The 23,610-nt window shown below is 42.1% G+C and overlaps 1 protein-coding gene across 2 annotated transcripts in view; it reads left to right on the top strand.

Annotated features, from left to right (window-relative positions):
- camk2a (calcium/calmodulin-dependent protein kinase II alpha) overlaps positions 1–23,610 on the top strand; it is a gene marked incomplete at its 5' end in the record, with an annotated part of 81,886 nt that extends 58,276 nt beyond the window's left edge. Inside the window, 8 exons of one of the 2 annotated variants that reach the window (XM_079248098.1) lie at positions 12,761–12,844; positions 13,046–13,088; positions 20,840–20,880; positions 20,994–21,042; positions 21,161–21,236; positions 21,568–21,662; positions 21,755–21,983; positions 22,256–23,610. In XM_079248098.1, the coding sequence (XP_079104224.1) occupies positions 12,761–12,844; positions 13,046–13,088; positions 20,840–20,880; positions 20,994–21,042; positions 21,161–21,236; positions 21,568–21,662; positions 21,755–21,983; positions 22,256–22,259 (621 nt within the window). In that variant the 3' untranslated portion in view covers positions 22,260–23,610. Of the gene's footprint in view, positions 1–12,760; positions 12,845–13,045; positions 13,089–15,146; positions 20,384–20,488; positions 20,881–20,993; positions 21,043–21,160; positions 21,237–21,567; positions 21,663–21,754; positions 21,984–22,255 lie in introns of those variants that run through there. The other variant, XM_079248099.1, reaches the window with a different exon arrangement.

The raw sequence follows: 23,610 nt of genomic DNA, 5'->3' as shown, positions 1-23,610 counted from the left end.
TGTTAAATGATGATGATGATGGTAAATGATGATTATGGTAAATGATGATGATTATTGATGATGATGATGATGGTAAATGATGATGATGATGATGGATGATGATGATGATGATGACGGATGGTGATGATGGTAAATGATGATGATGATGATGGTAAATTATGATGATGATGATGGTAAATGATGATGATGATTGTTATGATGATGATGATGATGGTAAATGACGATGATGGTAAATTATGATGATGATGGTAACTGGTGATGATGATGGTAAATGATGATGATGATGATGATGATGTTGGTAAATGATGATGTTAAATGATGATGATGATAATGATGATGTTAAATGATGTCGATGATGATGGTAAATGATGATGATGATGATGATGGTAAATGATGATGATGATGATGATGGTAAATGATGATGATGATGATGATGGTAAATGATGATGATGATGATGATGATGGGAAATGATGATGATAATGAGGGTAAATGATGATGATGATGATGATGATGGTAAATGATGATGATCATGATGGTAAATTATGATGAGGATGATGGTAAATAATGTTGATGATGGTAGTAAATGATGATGATGATGGTAAACGATGATGATGATGATGGTAAATGATGATGATGATGGTGATAATGGTAAATAATGATGATGATGGTAAATGATGATGATGGTAAATGATGATGATGATGGTAAATGATGATGATGGTAAATGATGATGATGATGATGGTAAATGATGATGATGATGGTGATGATGGTAAATAATGATGATGATGGTAGTAAATGATGATGATGATGGTAAACGATGATGATGATGATGGTAAATGATGATGATGATGGTGATAATGGTAAATAATGATGATGATGGTAAATGATGATGATGGTAAATTATGATGATGATGGTAAATGATGATGGTAGATGATGATGATGGTAAATTATGCTGATGGGAAATGATGATGATGATGATGATGGTAAATTATGATGATGATGATGGTAACTGGTGATGATGATGGTAAATAATGATGATGATGTTGTTGGTGAATGATGATGATGATGATGATGATGATGGTAAATGATGATGATGGTGATGATGATGATGATGATGATGGTAAATGATGATGATGATGATGGTAAATGTTGATGATGATGATGATGGTAAATGATGATGATAATGATGATGGTAAATGATGATGATGATGATGATGATGGTAAATGATGATGATAATGATGATGGTAAATGATGATGATGATAGTGATGATGGTAAATCATGATGATGATGATGGTAAATGATTATGATAATGATGATGGTAAATGATGATAATGGTGATGATGATGATGATGATGGTAAATGATGATGATGATGATGGTAAATGATGATGATGATGATGGTAAATGATGATGATGGTGATGATGATGATGATGATGGTAAATGATGATGATGATGATGGTAAATGTTGATGATGATGATGATGGTAAATCATGATGATGATGATGGTAAATGATGATGATGATGATGATGATGATGGTAAATGATGATGATAGTGATGATGGTAAATCATGATGATGATGATGGTAAATGATTATGATAATGATGATGGTAAATGATGATGATGGTAAATGATGATGATGATGATGGTAAATGATGATGATGATGGTGATGATGGTAAATAATGATGATGATGGTAAATGATGATGATGATGATGGTAAATGATGATGATGATGGTGATGATGGTAAATAATGATGATGATGGTAAATGATGATGATGATGATGGTAAATGATGATGATGATGGTGATGATGGTAAATAATGATGATGATGGTAAATGATGATGATGATGGTAAATGATGATGATGGTCAATGATGATGATGATGGTAAATGGTGATGATGATGGTGGTAAATGATGATGATGATGGTGATAAATTATGGTGATGATGATGATGATGGTAGATGATGATGATGGTAAATTATGCTGATGGGAAATGATGATGATGATGATGGTGATAGTGGTGATTATGGTAAATGATGATGATGATGATGGTAAATTATGATGATGATGATGGTAACTGGTGATGATGATGGTAAATGATGATGATGATGATGTTGGTAAATAATGATGATGATGATGATGGTAAATGATGATGATGATGGTAAATGTTGATGATGATGATGATGGTAAATGTTGATGATGATGATGGTAAATGATGATGATGATGATCGTAAATGATGATGATGATGGTAAATGGTGATGATGATGATGGTAAATGATGATGATTATTGTAAATGATGATGATGATGGTAAATGATGATGATGGTAAATGGTGATGATGATGGTGATGATGGTAAATAGTGATGATGATGGTGATGATGATGGTAAATAATGATGATGGTAAATGATGATGATGATGATGATGATGGTAGATGATGATGATGATGATGATGGATGACGATGATGATGATGGTAAATTATTATGATGATGATGGTGATGATGGTAAATGATGATGATGATGGTAACTAGTAATGATGATGGTAAATGATGATGATGATGGTGATGATGGTAATTGATGATGATGGTAAATAATGGTGATGATGATGGTGATGATGGTAAATGATGATGATGATGATGGTAAATTATGATGATGATGATGGTAAATGAGGATGATGGTAAATAATGTTGATGATGATGATGATGGTGAATGATGATTATGGTGATGATGATGGTCAATGATGATGATGGTAAATGATGATGATGATGGTAAATAATGATGATGGATGATGATGATGATGATGATGTTGATGGATGATGATGATGATGATGACGGATAATGATGATGGTAAATGATGATGATGGTAAATGATGATGATGATGATGGTGGTAAATGATTATGATGACGGTAAATGATGATGATGGTAAATAATGATGATGGTAAATGATGATGATGATGGTAAATGATGATGATGGTAAATAATGATGATGGTAAATGATGATGATGATAATGATGGTGGTAAATGATTATGATGACGGTAAATGATGATGATGGTAAATAATGATGATGGTAAATGATGATGATGATGGTAAATGATGATGATGATGTTAAATGATGATGATGATGGTAAATGATGATGATGGTGGTAAATGATGATGGTAAATGATGATGATGGTAAATGCTGATTATGAGGGTCGATGATGATGATGATGGTGGTGATGATGGTAAATGATGATGATAATGGTAAAGGATTATGATGATGATGATGGTAATTAATGATGATGAAGATGGTGAATGATGATGATGATGATAAATGATGATGATGATGATGGTGAATGATGATGATGATGGTAAATGATGATGATGATGATGATGATGATGGTAAATGAGGATGATGGTAAATAATGGTGATGATGATGATGATGATGGTAGATGATGATGATGGTAGATGATGATGATGATGAAGATGGTAGATGATGATGATGATGATGGTAAATGGTGATGATCGTGGTAAATGATGATGATGATGGTGATGATGATGTAAATGATGATGATGGTGATGATGATTATAAATGATGATGACGGTGATGATGATGATGATGATGATGGTAGATGATGATGATGAAGATGGTAGATGATGATGATGATGGTAAATGGTGATGATGATGGTAAATGATGATGATGAGGATGATGATGGCAAATGGTGATGATGATGATGATGATGGTAGATGATGATGATGATGGTAAATGATGATAATGATGGTAAATGGTGATGACGATGGTGATGATGATGGTAAATGATGATGATGGTGATGATTATGATGATGATGGAAGATGATGATGATGATGATGGTAAATGATGATAAGGATGAAGATGGTAAATGATGATGATGAGGATGATGATGGTAAATGATGATGATGATGGTAATAGGTGATGATGATGGTAAATGATGATGATGATTATAAATGATGATGGTGGTGATGATGATGATGGTGATGGTAAATGATGGTGGTAAATGATGATGATGGTAAATGATGATGGTGATGGTAAATGATGATGGTGATAGTAAATGATGATGGTGATGGTAAATGATGATGGTGATGGTAAATGATGGTGGTGATGGTAAATGATGATGGTGATGGTAAATGATGATGGTGATGGTAAATGATGATGATGATGGTAAATGATGATGGTGATGGTAAATGATGATGGTGATGGTAAATGATGGTGGTAAATGATGATGATGGTAAATGATGATGATGATGATGATGATGGTAAATGATGATGATGATGGTAAATAATGGTGATGATGATGGTAAATGATCGTCATGATGATGATGATGATGGTAAATGATGATTATGGTGATGATGATGGTAAATGATTATTATGGTGATGATGATGGTAAATGATGGTGATGATGATGATGGTAAATGATGATGATGATGGTAAATGATGATGATGATGATGGTAAATGATGATGATGATGGTAAATAATGGTGATGATGATGGTAAATGATCGTCATGATGATGATGATGATGGTAAATGATGATGATGGTGATGATGATGGTAAATGATGATGATGATGGTAAATGATGATGATGATTATAAATGATGATGAGGGTAAATGATGGTGATGATGATGGTGATGATGGTGATGGTGGTAAATGATGATGATGATGATAATGATGATGATGATGGTACATGATGATGATGATGGTGATGGTAAATGATGATGATGATGATGATGGTAAATGATGGTGATGATGGTGATGGTAAATGATGATGATGATGGGGATGGTAAATGATGATGGTGATGGTGATAGTAAATGATGATGATGGTGACGATGGTAAATGATGATGGTGATGGTAAATGATGATGGTGATGGTAAATGATGATGGTGATGGTAAATGATGATGGTGGTGGTAAATGATTATGGTGGTGGTAAATGATGATGGTGATGGTAAATGATGATGATGATGGTAAATGATGATGGTGATGGTAAATGATGATGGTGGTGGTAAATGATGATGGTGATGGTAAATGATGAATGTGGTGGTAAATGATGATGGTGGTGGTAAATGATGATGGTGATGGTAAATGATGATGGTGATGGTAAATGATGATGGTGATGGTAAATGATGATGGTGGTGGTAAATGATGATGGTGATGGTAAATGATGATGGGGATGGTAAATGATGGTGGTAAATGATGATGGTGGTGGTAAATGATGATGGTGATGGTAAATGATGATGGGGATGGTAAATGATGGTGGTAAATGATGATGATGGTAAATGATGATGATGATGGTGATGGTAAATGATGATGGTGATGGTAAATGATGATGATGATGGTGATAGTGGTAAATGATGATGGTGATGGTAAATGATGATGGTGATGGTAAATGATGATGATGGTAAATGATGATGATGATGGTGATAGTGGTAAATGATGATGGTGATGGTAAATGATGATGGTGATGGTAAATGATGATGGTGATGGTAAATGATCATGGTGATGGTAAATGATCATGGTAAATGATGATGATGGTAAATGATGATGGTGATGGTAAATGATGATGGTGATGGTAAATGATGATGGTGATGGTAAATGATGGTGGTAAATGATGATGATGGTAAATGATGATGGTGATGGTAAATGATGATGGTGATGGTAAATGATGGTGGTAAATGATGATGATGGTAAATGATGATGGTGATGGTAAATGATGATGATGGTAAATGATGATGATGATGGTGATTGTGGTAAATGATGGTGATGGTAAATGATGATGTTGATGGTAAATGATGATTGTGATGGTAAATGATGATGGTGATGGTAAATGATGATGATGGTAAATGATGATGATGATGGTGATGGTGGTAAATGATGATTATGGTTGTAAATGATGATTATGGTTAATGATGATGAGGGTAAATGATGATGGTGATGGTAAATGATGATGGTGATGGTAAATGATGATGGTAAATGATGATGGTGATGGTAAATGATGATGGTGATGGTAAATGATGATGGTAAATGATGATGGTGATGGTAAATGATGATGGTGATGGTAAATGATGATGGTGATGGTAAATGATGGTGGTAAATGATGATGATGGTAAATGATGATGGTGATGGTAAATGATGATGGTGATGGTAAATGATGGTGGTAAATGATGATGATGGTAAATGATGATGGTGATGGTAAATGATGATGGTGATGGTAAATGATGATGGTGATGGTAAATGATGATGGTGGTGGTAAATGATGATGGTGATGGTAAATGATGATGGTAAATGATGGTGGTGATGGTAAATGATGATGGTGGTGGTAAATGATGATGGTGATGGTAAATGATGATGGTGATGGTAAATGATGATGGTGGTGGTAAATGATGATGGTGATGGTAAATGATGATGGTGGTGGTAAATGATGATGGTGGATGTAAATGATGATGGTGATGGTAAATGATGATGGTGATGGTAAATGATGATGGTGATGGTAAATGATGATGGTGGTGGTAAATGATGATGGTGATGGTAAATGATGATGGGGATGGTGATAGTAAATGATGATGATGATGATGTTGACGATGGTAAATGATGATGGTGATGGTAAATGATGATGGTGATGGTAAATGATGGTGGTAAATGATGATGGTGATGGTAAATGATGGTGGTGATGGTGATAGTAAATGATGATGATGATGATGGTGACGATGGTAAATGATGATGGTGATGGTAAATGATGATGGTGATGGTAAATGATGATGGTGGTGGTAAATGATGATGGTGATGGTAAATGATGATGGTGGTGGTAAATGATGATGGTGGTGGTAAATGATGATGGTGGTGGTAAATGATGATGGTGATGGTAAATGATGATGGTGATGGTAAATGATGATGGTGATGGTAAATGATGATGGTGATGGTAAATGATGATGGTGGTGGTAAATGATGATGGTGATAGTAAATGATGATGGGGATGGTAAATGATGGTGGTAAATGATGATGATGGTAAATGATGATGATGATGGTGATGGTAAATGATGATGGTGATGGTAAATGATGATGATGATGGTGATGGTAAATGATGATGGTGATGGTAAATGATGATGATGATGGTAAATGATGGTGGTAAATGATGATGATGGTAAATGATGATGGTGATAGTGGTAAATGATGATGGTGATGGTAAATGATGATGGTGATGGTAAATGATGATGATGATGGTGATAGTGGTAAATGATGATGGTGATGGTAAATGATGATGGTGATGGTAAATGATGATGGTGATGGTAAATGATGATGGTGATGGTAAATGATCATGGTGATGGTAAATGATCATGGTAAATGATGATGGTGATGGTAAATGATGATGGTGATGGTAAATGATGATGGTGGTGGTAAATGATGATGGTGATGGTAAATGATGATGGTGATGGTAAATGATGATGGTGGTGGTAAATGATGATGGTGATGGTAAATGATGATGGTGGTGGTAAATGATGATGGTGGATGTAAATGATGATGGTGATGGTAAATGATGATGGTGATGGTAAATGATGATGGTGATGGTAAATGATGATGGTGGTGGTAAATGATGATGGTGATGGTAAATGATGATGGGGATGGTGATAGTAAATGATGATGATGATGATGTTGACGATGGTAAATGATGATGGTGATGGTTAATGATGATGGTGATGGTAAATGATGGTGGTAAATGATGATGGTGATGGTAAATGATGGTGGTGATGGTGATGGTAAATGATGTTGATGATGATGGTGACGATGGTAAATGATGGTGATGGTAAATGATGATGGTGATGGTAAATGATGATGGTGGTGGTAAATGATGATGGTGATGGTAAATGATGATGGTGGTGGTAAATGATGATGGTGGTGGTAAATGATGATGGTGATGGTAAATGATGATGGTGATGGTAAATGATGATGGTGGTGGTAAATGATGATGGTGATGGTAAATGATGATGGTGATGGTAAATGATGATGGTGATGGTAAATGATGATGGTGATGGTAAATGATGATGGTGGTGGTAAATGATGATGGTGATAGTAAATGATGATGGGGATGGTAAATGATGGTGGTAAATGATGATGATGGTAAATGATGATGATGATGGTGATGGTAAATGATGATGGTGATGGTAAATGATGATGATGATGGTGATGGTAAATGATGATGGTGATGGTAAATGATGATGATGATGGTAAATGATGGTGGTAAATGATGATGATGGTAAATGATGATGGTGATAGTGGTAAATGATGATGGTGATGGTAAATGATGATGGTGATGGTAAATGATGATGATGATGGTGATAGTGGTAAATGATGATGGTGATGGTAAATGATGATGGTGATGGTAAATGATGATGGTGATGGTAAATGATGATGGTGATGGTAAATGATCATGGTGATGGTAAATGATCATGGTAAATGATGATGGTGATGGTAAATGATGATGGTGATGGTAAATGATGATGGTGGTGGTAAATGATGATGGTGATGGTAAATGATGATGGTGATGGTAAATGATGATGGTGGTGGTAAATGATGATGGTGATGGTAAATGATGATGGTGGTGGTAAATGATGATGGTGGATGTAAATGATGATGGTGATGGTAAATGATGATGGTGATGGTAAATGATGATGGTGATGGTAAATGATGATGGTGGTGGTAAATGATGATGGTGATGGTAAATGATGATGGGGATGGTGATAGTAAATGATGATGATGATGATGTTGACGATGGTAAATGATGATGGTGATGGTTAATGATGATGGTGATGGTAAATGATGGTGGTAAATGATGATGGTGATGGTAAATGATGGTGGTGATGGTGATGGTAAATGATGTTGATGATGATGGTGACGATGGTAAATGATGGTGATGGTAAATGATGATGGTGATGGTAAATGATGATGGTGGTGGTAAATGATGATGGTGATGGTAAATGATGATGGTGGTGGTAAATGATGATGGTGGTGGTAAATGATGATGGTGATGGTAAATGATGATGGTGATGGTAAATGATGATGGTGATGGTAAATGATGATGGTGGTGGTAAATGATGATGGTGATGGTAAATGATGATGGGGATGGTAAATGATGGTGGTAAATGATGATGGTGGTGGTAAATGATGATGGTGATGGTAAATGATGATGGTGGTGGTAAATGATGATGGTGATGGTAAATGATGATGGGGATGGTAAATGATGGTGGTAAATGATGATGGTGGTGGTAAATGATGATGGTGATGGTAAATGATGATGGGGATGGTAAATGATGGTGGTAAATGATGATGATGGTAAATGATGATGATGATGGTAAATGATGATGATGATGGTGATAGTGGTAAATGATGATGGTGATGGTAAATGATGATGGTGATGGTAAATGATGATGATGGTAAATGATGATGATGATGGTGATAGTGGTAAATGATGATGGTGATGGTAAATGATGATGGTGATGGTAAATGATCATGGTGATGGTAAATGATCATGGTAAATGATGATGATGGTAAATGATGATGGTGATGGTAAATGATGATGGTGATGGTAAATGATGATGATGGTAAATGATGATGATGATGGTGATAGTGGTAAATGATGATGGTGATGGTAAATGATGATGGTGATGGTAAATGATCATGGTGATGGTAAATGATCATGGTAAATGATGATGATGGTAAATGATGATGGTGATGGTAAATGATGATGGTGATGGTAAATGATGATGGTGATGGTAAATGATGGTAAATGATGATGATGGTAAATGATGATGATGATGGTAAATGATGATGGTGATGGTAAATGATGGTGGAAAATGATGATGATGGTAAATGATGATGGTGATGGTAAATGATGATGGTGATGGTAAATGATGATGATGGTAAATGATGATGATGATGGTGATTGTGGTAAATGATGGTGATGGTAAATGATGATGTTGATGGTAAATGATGATGGTGATGGTAAATGATGATGGTGATGGTAAATGATGATGATGGTAAATGATTATGGTGATGGTAAATGATGATGGTGATGGTAAATGATGATGGTGATGGTAAATGATGATGGTGATGGTAAATGATGATGGTAAATGATGATGGTGATGGTAAATGATGATGGTGATGGTAAATGATGATGGTGATGGTAAATGATGGTGGTAAATGATGATGATGGTAAATGATGATGGTGATGGTAAATGATGATGGTGATGGTAAATGATGGTGGTAAATGATGATGATGGTAAATGATGATGGTGATGGTAAATGATGATGGTGATGGTAAATGATGATGGTGATGGTAAATGATGATGGTGGTGGTAAATGATGATGGTGATGGTAAATGATGATGGTGATGGTAAATGATGATGGTGATGGTAAATGATGATGGTGGTGGTAAATGATGATGGTGATGGTAAATGATGATGGTGATGGTAAATGATGATGGTGGTGGTAAATGATGATGGTGATGGTAAATGATGATGGTGGTGGTAAATGATGATGGTGGATGTAAATGATGATGGTGATGGTAAATGATGATGGTGATGGTAAATGATGATGGTGATGGTAAATGATGATGGTGGTGGTAAATGATGATGGTGATGGTAAATGATGATGGGGATGGTGATAGTAAATGATGATGATGATGATGTTGACGATGGTAAATGATGATGGTGATGGTAAATGATGATGGTGATGGTAAATGATGGTGGTAAATGATGATGGTGATGGTAAATGATGGTGGTGATGGTGATAGTAAATGATGATGATGATGATGGTGACGATGGTAAATGATGATGGTGATGGTAAATGATGATGGTGATGGTAAATGATGATGGTGGTGGTAAATGATGATGGTGATGGTAAATGATGATGGTGGTGGTAAATGATGATGGTGGTGGTAAATGATGATGGTGATGGTAAATGATGATGGTGATGGTAAATGATGATGGTGATGGTAAATGATCATGGTGATGGTAAATGATCATGGTAAATGATGATGATGGTAAATGATGATGGTGATGGTAAATGATGATGGTGATGGTAAATGATGATGGTGATGGTAAATGATGGTGGTAAATGATGATGATGGTAAATGATGATGGTGATGGTAAATGATGATGGTGATGGTAAATGATGGTGGTAAATGATGATGATGGTAAATGATGATGGTGATGGTAAATGATGATGGTGATGGTAAATGATGGTGGTAAATGATGATGATGGTAAATGATGATGGTGATGGTAAATGATGATGGTGATGGTAAATGATGGTGGTAAATGATGATGATGGTAAATGATGATGGTGATGGTAAATGATGATGGTGATGGTAAATGATGATGATGGTAAATGATGATGATGGTGGTGATTGTGGTAAATGATGGTGATGGTAAATGATGATGTTGATGGTAAATGATGATGGTGATGGTAAATGATGATGGTGATGGTAAATGATGATGATGGTAAATGATGATGATGATGGTGATGGTGGTAAATGATGATTATGGTTAATGATGATGAGGGTAAATGATGATGGTGATGGTAAATGATGATGGTGATGGTAAATGATGATGGTAAATGATGATGGTGATGGTAAATGATGATGATGATGGTGATAGTGGTAAGTGATGATGGTGATGGTAAATGATGATGGTGATGGTAAATGATGGTGGTAAATGATGATGGTGATGGTAAATGATGATGGTGATGGTAAATGCTGGTGGTAAATGATGATGATGGTAAATGATGATGGTGATGGTAAATGATGATGGTGATGGTAAATGATGGTGGTAAATGATGATGATGGTAAATGATGATGGTGATGGTAAATGATGGTGGTAAATGATGATGATGGTAAATGATGATGGTGATGGTTAATGATGATGTTGATGGTAAATGATGATGGTGATGGTAAATGATGATGGTGATGGTAAATGATGATGGTGATGGTAAATGATGATGGTGATGGTAAATGATGGTGGTAAATGATGATGATGGTAAATGATGATGGTGATGGTAAATGATGATGGTGATGGTAAATGATGGTGGTAAATGATGATGATGGTAAATGATGATGGTGATGGTAAATGATGATGGTGATGGTAAATGATGGTGGTAAATGATGATGATGGTAAATGATGATGGTGATGGTAAATGATGATGGTGATGGTAAATGATGATGATGGTAAATGATGATGATGATGGTGATTGTGGTAAATGATGGTGATGGTAAATGATGATGTTGATGGTAAATGATGATGTTGATGGTAAATGATGATGGTGATGGTAAATGATGATGGTGATGGTAAATGATGATGGTGATGGTAAATGATGATGGTGATGGTAAATGATGGTGGTAAATGATGATGATGGTAAATGATGATGGTGATGGTAAATGATGATGGTGATGGTAAATGATGGTGGTAAATGATGATGATGGTAAATGATGATGGTGATGGTAAATGATGATGGTGATGGTAAATGATGGTGGTAAATGATGATGATGGTAAATGATGATGGTGATGGTAAATGATGATGGTGATGGTAAATGATGATGGTGATGGTAAATGATGATGGTGATGGTAAATGATGGTGGTAAATGATGATGATGGTAAATGATGATGATGATGGTGATGGTGGTAAATGATGATTATGGTTAATGATGATGAGGGTAAATGATGATGATGAGGATGATGCTGATCTTCCTCGCAGCACCGCTCCACCGTAGCATCCTGCATGCATCGACAGGAGACGGTTGAGTGTCTGAAGAAGTTTAATGCCCGGAGGAAACTGAAGGTGAGGCCCTCAGAAGTAATCCAATCACATTGATCAGGCGGATAGAATTGATCGTGATGGTGTTCAATTTATTTATTAAAATATATAAAATTCAATTTATTTTTTAAAAAAATGACAGAAATTTGAGACTTTTTGTCCTCCAGAAGTGAAGGACGGCATTGTCTGTGCTGCTGAATAGTAACTGACCCTTCCTTCCTGCAGGGAGCCATTTTGACCACCATGCTGGCCACCAGGAACTTCTCTGGTAAGTCCACTTTCTTCTTCGCTGGATTCTCCATCACTCTACTTTTAGTATGGGTTGTTTCGCACCAGACTGGTTCCAGTTTGGGTTCAGAACCAGTTCTTACTGTCGCCACCGAAACGTTGACGACGTAGCAGCGATTTCCACTCCTGCTCTCAGCGAAGGCAGACGCTTTTCTCTTTGCTCCTGTTTCCTCCCCTCCCTCCCACTCTGACCTGCGACTTTGTCCTGTCTGACTCAGAGCCTCTTTTTACATCTCTTTACTTCCACTCAAATTTACATCATGGATTTGATCAGCCGGTCTCTCAACGCAATTGATCAAATTTTCTCAACCCGAAGATCGGGCAGAGGGGAGCCCGCATGTCCTGAGGGGACACTTCCAGCTGGAAGTGGTGTTCACGTTTAACACTACCTCTGAAGCCCTTTTGTCACATTCCCCCCTTTAGGAAAGGTTGGAATCCTCCATGTTTTTATTTGCTGACAGCCCGGTGTGTTAGTCCTGATCTGACTAAGTTAGTCCTAGTAATTTCACATCCTCCTCCTAGTCGATATCGGGGTGGTACTTTTAGTAACTCCTGTTGTCATGTGAGGTTATTTGTGTATGTTCCGGGCCCTCGCCGGGACCGGTTAGAAGGTTTTCTCTTTGCAGTGATGTCGCATCGTCGCCTCGTAGCTTGGCTGAGTCCTATGCTGATTTCCCTGTTGTGGGTCTTTTCCCGGGTCCCACACTTTAATGTATTTTTGCTTTGAGATGATGACTGGCATGTCTGCTCAGAGTAATAATTGGATATTGCTGGCTGAGCAGGTAGAAGTGTTTGTTGGAGTTGCCTGTGTGGTCTGCCTGGGGCCCAGACCTGTGCTGCATGTAGTTACCCCTCCACCTGAGTTTGACTCCACCTGTATGATTGTTTACTCTCTTCTGAAAACCCTATCCCTTTCAGATATGTATTTCCTTGGATGTTCCTTTCCTTCTTACCCGCACACAGTCCCCTCCTCTCTGGTTCAGGTGTGACGACGTGAGATTTTACTTGCTTCATGAGCTCCTCTCCGGGTTCTGGTTTTGTTGGGGTTTTGGTCCGTGCTTGGTGTGACAGTGTTTATGCTGTTAATTTTCTGTGGCCTGCGCCGGCCTTTGGTGGTGGTACGGTGGTCTGGTTCTTAGTGGTGTGCTGCCATCGAAGTGGGCTGGTATATATGCCCCTGTCACCCTTCTCTTGCCTACAGTTGTCTTCCTGGGTTTCCCATCTGCCCCCTTATCCGGTCACTCGGTCCAGGCACTCTGTTCATCCTGACGACTCAGCTGCTTCTGCCTACGTCAACGCTATTGGGGTTCCATTGCAGTACTTGCTGCCCTTTTTGTTCTGTGTTTGCTGTGTCGTCCCGTGTATCAGAGCCTTGTTGGTTAGGCTGATTGACTCTGCCTTAGGATGTCGCATTCCTCGGCTTGTTTATTACTCTCTTCCTGCTTCGGATCTCCCTCACTTTGTTCCTTTTCCTTCTTTTTTGATAGTGATGGCTTTTCTGATTCTGACTCTGACACATGAGTGTTTTTCCTGTCAGGATGATTTTCTTCAACCCTGCCAGGAGTGACCATTCTGATGTTTTAGTTTCCTGCATCTCTTTTTGGGTAGTTAGTGTTATTTTATGGGTTTGTTTTGTTGCTTTGTTATGTTCATGAATTGTGTTTCTTTTGTGTTGATCCTGAAAGGATCAAAAGGGGGGAATGTGGTGGAATTATGCGTATAGTGTAGTTTTAATATGTTACTCATTTATTAAGTTATATTAAGATATATATTCTGCATAGTTAGAGTAGTTCAGTAAGCTTGCTTTAGTAGATTCATGCATAAAACTAAGTGTTCTGCTCAAGGCCTGTTTCAGCTTTGACTGTTGTTATCTCCAAGCTAGCAGTTGTTTTGACTAGTGCTGCCAGGCAGAGGTTGTTTAAAGAACGCTGTAACACTCTGAGCGGGGAGAGCTCTCGAGACCTCTCGCCCGCAACATCTGTACATGCCCAATAAATTGAACAGAAAACAGTTGATTTATAGATTTATTTCTCATCGGATAAATTCCACGACAACGTTCAGGACTCATGGGCCAGGTGGAGACCGTTTTGTCTGGCGGTTCTGTCCTCTGAGGACGTGGAGGATGTTTACATCTTTGGATTATTGGTGATTCGGATTCTGCTGATTGGCGCTGGTGGACTTCTGATCTACCTCAAGACCTGTGAGAGTCTGACAACAACTGGCAGGCTCCCAGAATTCTGTAACGGTATGTGCCGGGCTAGCAGTGCATAGACTCTTGCGTTGACCGGACTCGACTGTAAGCAGGATGCCAGTCTGGTCCATACTGGTCATTTGGCCGCGGTCCCAGAGCTGGTCCACAGAATCAACAACAACATGGAGAAGATGTCTGCTAGAATCAGTGGAAATTGACTCCCCCATTTGGCTGTTTGGAGCTGCCAGCCTGAGACCTGCTATGGACTCAAGGCCAAGGGTAAATTGTTTTCCTTGCCTGGAACCCAAAGAACAATCATATTTGGATTTGGCTTCCCAACAGCCTTGGGCCGGTGCAATGATCCTATGATCCTATTCTATTCTACAGTCATTTAGACTCTTTTATCCAAAGTGACTGACATATGAGTGAGAACAACACAAGCACAAAATAGTAGAGGACATAGGAAGATGCTAGTGGGCTGTCCACTTGGATGCAGATCCTTGCATGAAGCTACAGGTCTTGTTTTTTTTGTTTTTTTTTGTTTACTCCCTTCCCATCCCATAATATCACCGATGTTATAATACAAAGAATTAATATCATAAAGTTTGTTGCAAAGAACTGGACTAAGTTCTCCAACTTTCCAACAAATACAGCTAAACTAAGTGTTGAAATTCTCCTTGAAGAGCTGAGTCTTCAGCTGGGTCTTAAAAGTAGACAGGGACTCATTCCACCATCGTGGAGGAAAACAGAGGAAAAGAGTCTGGCTGGTGATTTAGTCCCACGTTGTGGTGGTAACACAAGGCGTCTTTCACTGGTGGAACGTAGCTGTGGAGAGGGAGTGTAGGTCTGGATTAGGGAGTGAAGGTAGACGGGAGACGTTTGACTTATTGTTTTGTAAACCAGAAGCAAAGCTTTAAATCTGATGCGTGCTGCGACTGGAAGCCAGTGAAGAGCGATTAGCAGCGGAGTGACATGAACCAGTTTGGACTGGTTGAAGACCAGACGTGCTGCGGCGTTCTGGATCTCTGCAGAGGTTTAACCAGCATGCAGGCAGACCTGCCAGTAGGGAACTGCAGTAATCGATGTGTGAGATGACCAGAACCTGAACCAGAAGCTGAGTCGTATGTTCTGTCAGGTACGTCTGATTCTCTTGATGTTGTAGAGAGCATATCGGCAGGTATGGGCAACTGAGGCAACATGGACCTTAAAGGTCAACTGGTCATCCACCATGACACCCAGATTCCAGGCAGCAGACGTAGGAACAAGTGTGACAGAGTGGAGCTTCACACGTATCTGCGGAGGTAAGGAAGGATCGGCTGGGCAGACAATGAGCTCTGTCTTGGACAGATGGAGCTGAAGGTGGCGATCCTTCATCCATGCAGAGATATCAGCAAGACAAGCTGATATTCTCAGTGAAACGTTGTGTCACCTGGTGGGAAGGAGAGGAAAAGCTGAGTGTCATCTGCATAGCAGTGGTAGGAGAAGCCATGAGAGCTTCTAACTGCACCGAGTGAGGAGGTGTATGGTGGAAAGAGAAGAGGGCCGAGCACCGATCCCTGAGGCTCCCCTGTTTTCATGTGATCTGGACACTTCTTCTCACCAGGATACTCTGAAGGATCTTCCTGAGGGGTAGGACGTGGACCAGGAGAGGACAGATCCAGAGATGCCGAGCTCAGAGAGTGGAGAGGAGGATCTGATGGTTGGCTGGGTCAGAACCAGCAGACAGGTCCAGCAGGACCAGGACTGAGGACTGACCAGTGGATCTGGTCCAGCAGGACCAGGACTGACCGGTGGATCTGGTCGAGCAGGACCAGGACTGACCGGTGGATCTGGTCCAGCAGGACCAGGACTGACAGGTGGATCTGGTCCAGCAGGACCAGGACTGACCAGTGGATCTGGTCCAGCAGGACCAGGACTGACAGGTGGATCTGATCCAGCAGGACCAGGACCGACCGGTGGATCTGATCCAGCAGGACCAGGACTGACCAGTGGATCTGGTCCAGCTGGAGGGAATCGGTAACCGACAGGAGAGCAGTTCCAGTGGAATGATCTTGCCTAAAGCCAGACTGATGTGGATCTAACTGGTTTCTATCATGGAGGAACTGGGAGACTGAAGACGACCCGCTCCAGTAGTGTGGACATGAACGGCACCAGTGGGACCAGCCGGTAGTTTCCAACCTGGACTGGGTTGAGTGTGGGTTTCTTCAGCAGCGGGGTGACCCGAGCTTGCTGGAAGACAGAGGGAAAGACAGCGGATTCCAGAGAGGAGATGATAATATGGGTCACTGCAGATTGATTGGAGGTAAAATGCTCTGCAGGATGTCGGTAGGGACCGGATCCAGAGGACAGCTAGTGGCTTTAGAGTTGACTAGAAGTTTAGAGACTTGGTCCTCATTCAGAGGGCAGAAAGAGCAAAGTGTGGCACCACTAGCTGGATGTGGTGGACTGAGCTGGTCAGGCTCAGAGAACTGATTCCTGATGGTAGCAACCTTTTCAGTAAAACAGGAAGCCAACATGTCTGCAGTCAGCGTGGCGGGAGGCTGAGCAGCTGCTGGAGAAAGAAGACAGTTAAAGGCCATGAACAGCTGCCGTGTGTTGGGAGCTTTGTGGATCTGCTTCTGATAGAAGTCTATGTTGGCAGCCGTCAGGCTGGATGTGAAGACTGAGAGGTTCTACTGGGACACTGACAAGTCAGGGACTTCTTTTCTTTCTGCTGGCCTGAGACCTGCTCTGTGACGTCTCAGTGAGCCATGGACTGGGAGGGTTTAGTCTGGCTGCTTCAGACAGCAGAGGACAGAGTTTGTCCAGAGAGGAGGCCAGAGAGAAGCAGAGTGTTTCTGGAGCCTCATTAACAGACAGGAAGGAGGAGTCTGAGTGGGAAGGGACGCTAGAGGAAACCTGCTCACACAGCTGTGTAGGGGTGACACATCCCAGCTTTCTGTGCTAGGAAACCAGCTTTGGAGCCTCCGGAGTGTCATGAGGAAGGAGGGCTGAGAATGTGACCAGGAGGTGGTCTGACAGGTGCGGGGGGGGGGGGGGGGGGACTGGCAGATCAGCTGTGGACCAGTTCCTGGTCAGGACCAGATCCATAGTGCTGCCGGCTTAGTGTGTCGGAGGAGTCTGGACCGGTCTGAGACTGAAGGAGGTTCATTAAGTCATTGATCTGAGTTTTGCCAGTGTGAATATTTAGGTCTCCATGACAACCAGCGGTGTGACATCATCAGGTGTGTCAGAGAGTAACATATCCATCTCAGAGATAAAGTGGTTCGTGTTGCCTCCTGGAGGCCATATATGACCAGAATGTATGTATCGGTCGGAGCAGAGACCTGGATTACATGATGAGCAGGAAGCCATGGGACACAGAGAGGTAAAGCTCCATGTTTTAGGAAGCAGGACGTCCGTTCCACCTCCTCGTCCAGCAGAGCGAGGTGTCTGGGTGAAATCTGCGTTAAGGGAGAGGACAGCAGGAGTCGCTGTGTTTTCCGAACGGATCCAGGTCTCAGTCAGGACCAGGACCTGAACGTCTGAGACTGACATCAGAGAACTGATGAATTCTGTTTTATTTACTACGGACTGACAGTTCCAGAGACGGGAGGTGAGAGAGGATGAGGACAGTGTGGGAGACGGTGGTCCAGAGAGGTTTAGAGGACTGCCTTGTCTGTGGGAGACAGGCCTTGGTCTGTCCCCGTATCAGACGGGGATGGTTGGAGACACGTGGTAATGTGAGCTTAGCTGCTCGTGTCTCGGTGGACTGGCGCAGGTAGACTCGCAGGTCTTCACCCGTAGTGGTCTGAACCCGACGTGGGACACAGTGGCTGATCCACCTGGGCTGCTGACCCAGCTGGGTCCACTCAGCCTGACCGCAACCAGCTGGAACCTGGTCTTTCTGCTCCCCTAGCAGGGAACGGGGAGAATGACCCGCCTCACTCAGCTGTAGTAGATCTGAGAGAAACTGGAAACGACAGAAACAAAGAGCCGAAACCAGGACAGAAACTCCAGCAGTAACTCTGCTGGCTGAACCACGGGGCTGAGAATCAGTTCCTGATGTGTCTCTGATCCAACCTGTTCCAAGGCGGCGGCGGTAACCTGCTGCACGGAGCTCCAGCCCCGTTCTGGTTTCCTCTCCTGTCATTAATGGTACGCGTCTGTATGTCTGACCGTGGACCAGCTGGCTGGAACCTTTCATTTCCCCGCGGGGATGAAGAAAGTATCTTTGATTTGATTGATTTCACCCCGTCTGAATCTTTTAAGTGGCTGCTAGGCACTGACCTTTGACCTGCAGGTTTGTCTTTCAGTAGCAGAAGCTTAAACAGAGAAATCCACCAATTAGCTCCAAGCTTACACACAATTAGCAGGTTAGCACCGTGTATGTGTGTGTGTGTGTGTGTGTGTGTGTGTGTGTGTGTGTGTGTGTGTGTGTGTGTGTTTGTGTTTGGATGCAGCTGTTGTGAAGCCTCACATGGGGTCTAAAGATAGCACGGAAACCACCGAAACACACACACGCCGCCACCGAACGTGTGTGAGCAGACACTGAACATGTGTGTATTCTGTTGGCTCCGCCCACTCAGTGTATGAATGAAGGTTGTTTCTACGTGAGATCTGAGAATCCGTTACGACAGTTTAACGTGTAAAATGTCGCCACAGTCAAGCGATCTTTTGATCATTTAGTTATTGATCAGCGAAATGAATTGGGTGTCTGAGAAGTGGGCGGGGTCAGGGCGATGCCGTCCAACAGCTGCTTGTGGTGAGAAGTGGGCGGGGTCAGGGCGATGCCGTCCAACAGCTGCTTGTGGTGAGAAGTGGGCGGGGTCAGGGCGATGCCGTCCAACAGCTGCTTGTGGTGAGAAGTGGGCGGGGTCAGGGCGATGCCGTCCAACAGCTGCTTGTGGTGAGAAGTGGGCGGGGTCAGGGCGATGCCGTCCAACAGCTGCTTGTGGTCACGTCTGTCATCTTTACGGCGCCACGAACACCAGTTAAGAAGAAGGCGGAGCTTCTTAAAGGTGGATTTTCTAACTTTGTTCAGTTAAAGATGTCACCACAAGGGGGCGGAGGTTCTCCACACCAGACAAAACAACGATTCCACTGTAAGCCGTAGTTTTCCATGTTTCCATGTGTGCTGCAGCTGAAGCCCATCCAGACTGGCTGATATCCTGCTACATTCCCGGCTTCTCGTTCTGTCTGTCTGGTAGAATGGTGGTACCGGCCCGTAACGTCCGGCGTCTCGGCCTGATGCTTTCTGTCTCTGGGGACGGACATGCTGAGCTTTGTTTCCATGCGTCTGTCAGCTGTACACACTCAGGAATGTGTGGAGACGTTCTGCTTTCCAACTATCTCAAGTTGATCCTAAATTTGGCCTCAGCTCTCAGCGAGTGGACCAGATGTCACGGCGGGAACTCCCTCCATCTGTCCCGCCGTTCCCTCCACACGCCGCCGCCTCTGGCTTTTTGTCCCCACCATGCCGTCGCTCCTCTTCTCTGCATTCGTTCCTTTCTTTCTCACTCTGCTGCTTCTCTCTCTCTTCATTCTCGTCCCTCGTTCAGGAGGAAAGAGTGGAAGCAACAAGAAGGCCGACGGCGTGAAGGTAACGCTACTTTCAGCTCCTCTCACAACCTTTTTAGTCCCAGTTAGACCCGCCTTCTGTACCCGACCAATCAGAGCTGAGCTCGGTGACTGACGGATGACCTGTTGTTTCAGGAGTCGTCTGAGAGCACCAACACCACCATCGAGGACGAAGATACGAGAGGTGACGTCGCAGAACGTCTTCCACATGCCGCACATTGATGCCACCTGATCCTAACCTGCGCGCGCGTGTGTGTCTGTGTGTGTGTGTGTGTGTGTGTGTGTGTGTGTGTGTGTGTCAGTAAGGAAACAGGACATCATCAAAGTGACAGAGCAGCTCATCGAGGCGATCAGCAACGGAGACTTTGAGAGCTACACGTATGTAACCCAGACCTCCAGGATCACACCAGTATTCCCATCTGACTGAACTGGTTTCAGCCGGTTCAGTTCAACTGGTTTTTGTGCGATACATCAGGGATCCCTAATCCAGGTCCTGGAGGACCGGTGTCCTGCAGGTTTTCCGAGTGTCCCGCTGCAACACACCTGATTAGAATCAGTGTGTATTTAGCAGACATGTGCAGAGCTTGTCTGAGTCAGACTCTGGAAAACCTGCAGGATCCTGGTCCTGGTGGACCAGGGAGGACCAGGGTTGGGGATCCCTGCCATACATGACTAAACCGTCATGTGAATCCTCTTGGTTTCCTCTCAGAAAGATGTGCGACCCGGCAGTGACGGCGTTCGAACCCGAAGCGTTGGGGAACCTGGTGGAAGGTCTCGACTTCCACCGCTTCTACTTTGAAAACTGTGAGCAGAACTTGACTTCCAGTCTGTGGCAGGTTAAGAAATGGGCGGAGCCTGGCTCACCTGTCCAGGTAACGTCTGTGTCTCTGTCTCAGTGTGGTCCAAGAACAGCAAACCAGTCCACACCACCATCCTGAACCCCCACATCCACCTGGTGGGCGACGAGGCCGCCTGCATCGCCTACATAAGAGTGACGCAGTACATCGACTCCAATGGCGCTCCTCGCACCGCCCAATCAGAGGAGACCCGAGTGTGGCACCGCCGCGATGGGAAGTGGCAGATCGTGCACTTCCACCGCTCAGGCTCCGCCTCCACGCTCAGCAAGTAAGAACGGGCCTCAGTGGAACTTCCTTCATCATTAAGTGTGGAACTATGGTTACAAATGTAAATAAAATATCAAGTTATATTTCTAATGAAACATATTTATTGTTTTTATATTAAACCAGGGGGTGGAGCTTCCTGTAAGCAGCTGTTTAGTGCAGACTCTGCCCAGCAGGGGGCGCTACATCCTGCAGTGTCTCTCATTGATGTTGACATAATGCTAACTTCCCTCTGCGTGACGTTCTTGACGAAATGTTTTGTTGTTTTTGTTTCAGTTAACTTCAGCTTCCAGAGTGGGCGGGGTCTTTGAAGTGGCCATCATCGCCTTGACAACAGGTTGACTGACAGCAGGCCAGGCATCTTACACCAATCAATCAGAATTTTGTTTGAGAAGCCAGAGAAGACACGAGAGGGACAGAGAAACGTCCTCTAACCCACCAAACACTTATCAATCAATCAATCAATCAATCAGTCAATCAGCTGGCTTTCCTTTGTAACAAGCCAGTAAGCACAGGTTTTTTTTGTAGGAATCCTTGTTCTTCAGGCAGCCTGCTAGCTTAGCTTAGTTTAGCATAGCTTAGCATAGCTTAGCATAACTTAGCATAGCTTAGTTTAGCATAGCATAGCATAGCTTACCATAGCTAAGCATAGCTTAGTTTAGCATAGCTTAGCAAAGCTTAGTTTAGCTTACCTTAGCTTATCTTAGCTAGCTTAGCTTTGCAACAGAGCGAAACTGTTGGCCTTACCCTCCAGCTGCCTGGATTCTACTGGAAGTTCAGGACCTTACTGAGCATGTGCAGATCTTCATCAGAACTCTGGAAACATGGATCAGTGTTATTGATCATGTGATATTGTTTGATCACCTGGGGATACGAGGTTTCCACCTGCAGATGGCAGAGATATTTATATTAAGTTGAATCAATGGGTTGGTAATGTCAGTTTTCGGACCATTTATCTTCCGATCACGACTAGAGCGTTGTCTCAGATCCAGATTTGGTTAGATTTCAGATTACCAGAACTGTTTTCCTGAACCTGCTGATCAATAACTGCCAAATGTTCCGACCACAGTTTGACCAAACAGACAATTGTAAAAATATGAAAAAAATTTTAAATAACGCCTCAGCTGAAGTTGTGATCTGAAGATAATTGTGTTAAAAGCTAAGCTGACAATTAGCTGATCATTTGTCACTGATCAGCTGATCATTGATTGATGATCAGCTGATCTGTTCCTGTATCATAAATCTTTGTCAAGATTCATTTCAAGACGACGACGCTCCGCTCTCTGCACTGGACTCAGAGAAGTCCGGATTTTTTCGCCTGTGATCTTCCATGAACGGCCACCCCTGCCTCCTCTAACCAGGTGTCCTGACTATGAAGAGCCGACGGGTCGCTTGACAACTCGCCCGACGACTCACCCAATGACTCGACGGCGACTTGCCCGGTGACTTGCCCGACGAGTCGCCTGTAGAGTCGCCCAACAACTTGCCAGACGACTCGCCAGACGACTCGCCCAACGGGTCGCCAGACGACTCGCCCGACAGGTCATCCGACGACTCACCCAATGGCTCGCCAGACGACTCGCCCAACGGCTCGCCAGACGACTCGCCCGACAGGTCACCCGACGACTCGC

The sequence above is a fragment of the Telmatherina bonti genome, assembly GCF_933228915.1.
Source record: "Telmatherina bonti genome assembly, chromosome: 10".
NCBI lineage: Eukaryota > Metazoa > Chordata > Actinopteri > Atheriniformes > Telmatherinidae > Telmatherina > Telmatherina bonti.
Note: the sequence above shows the minus strand (reverse complement) of the source record. Positions and strands in the feature narration are given on the sequence as shown.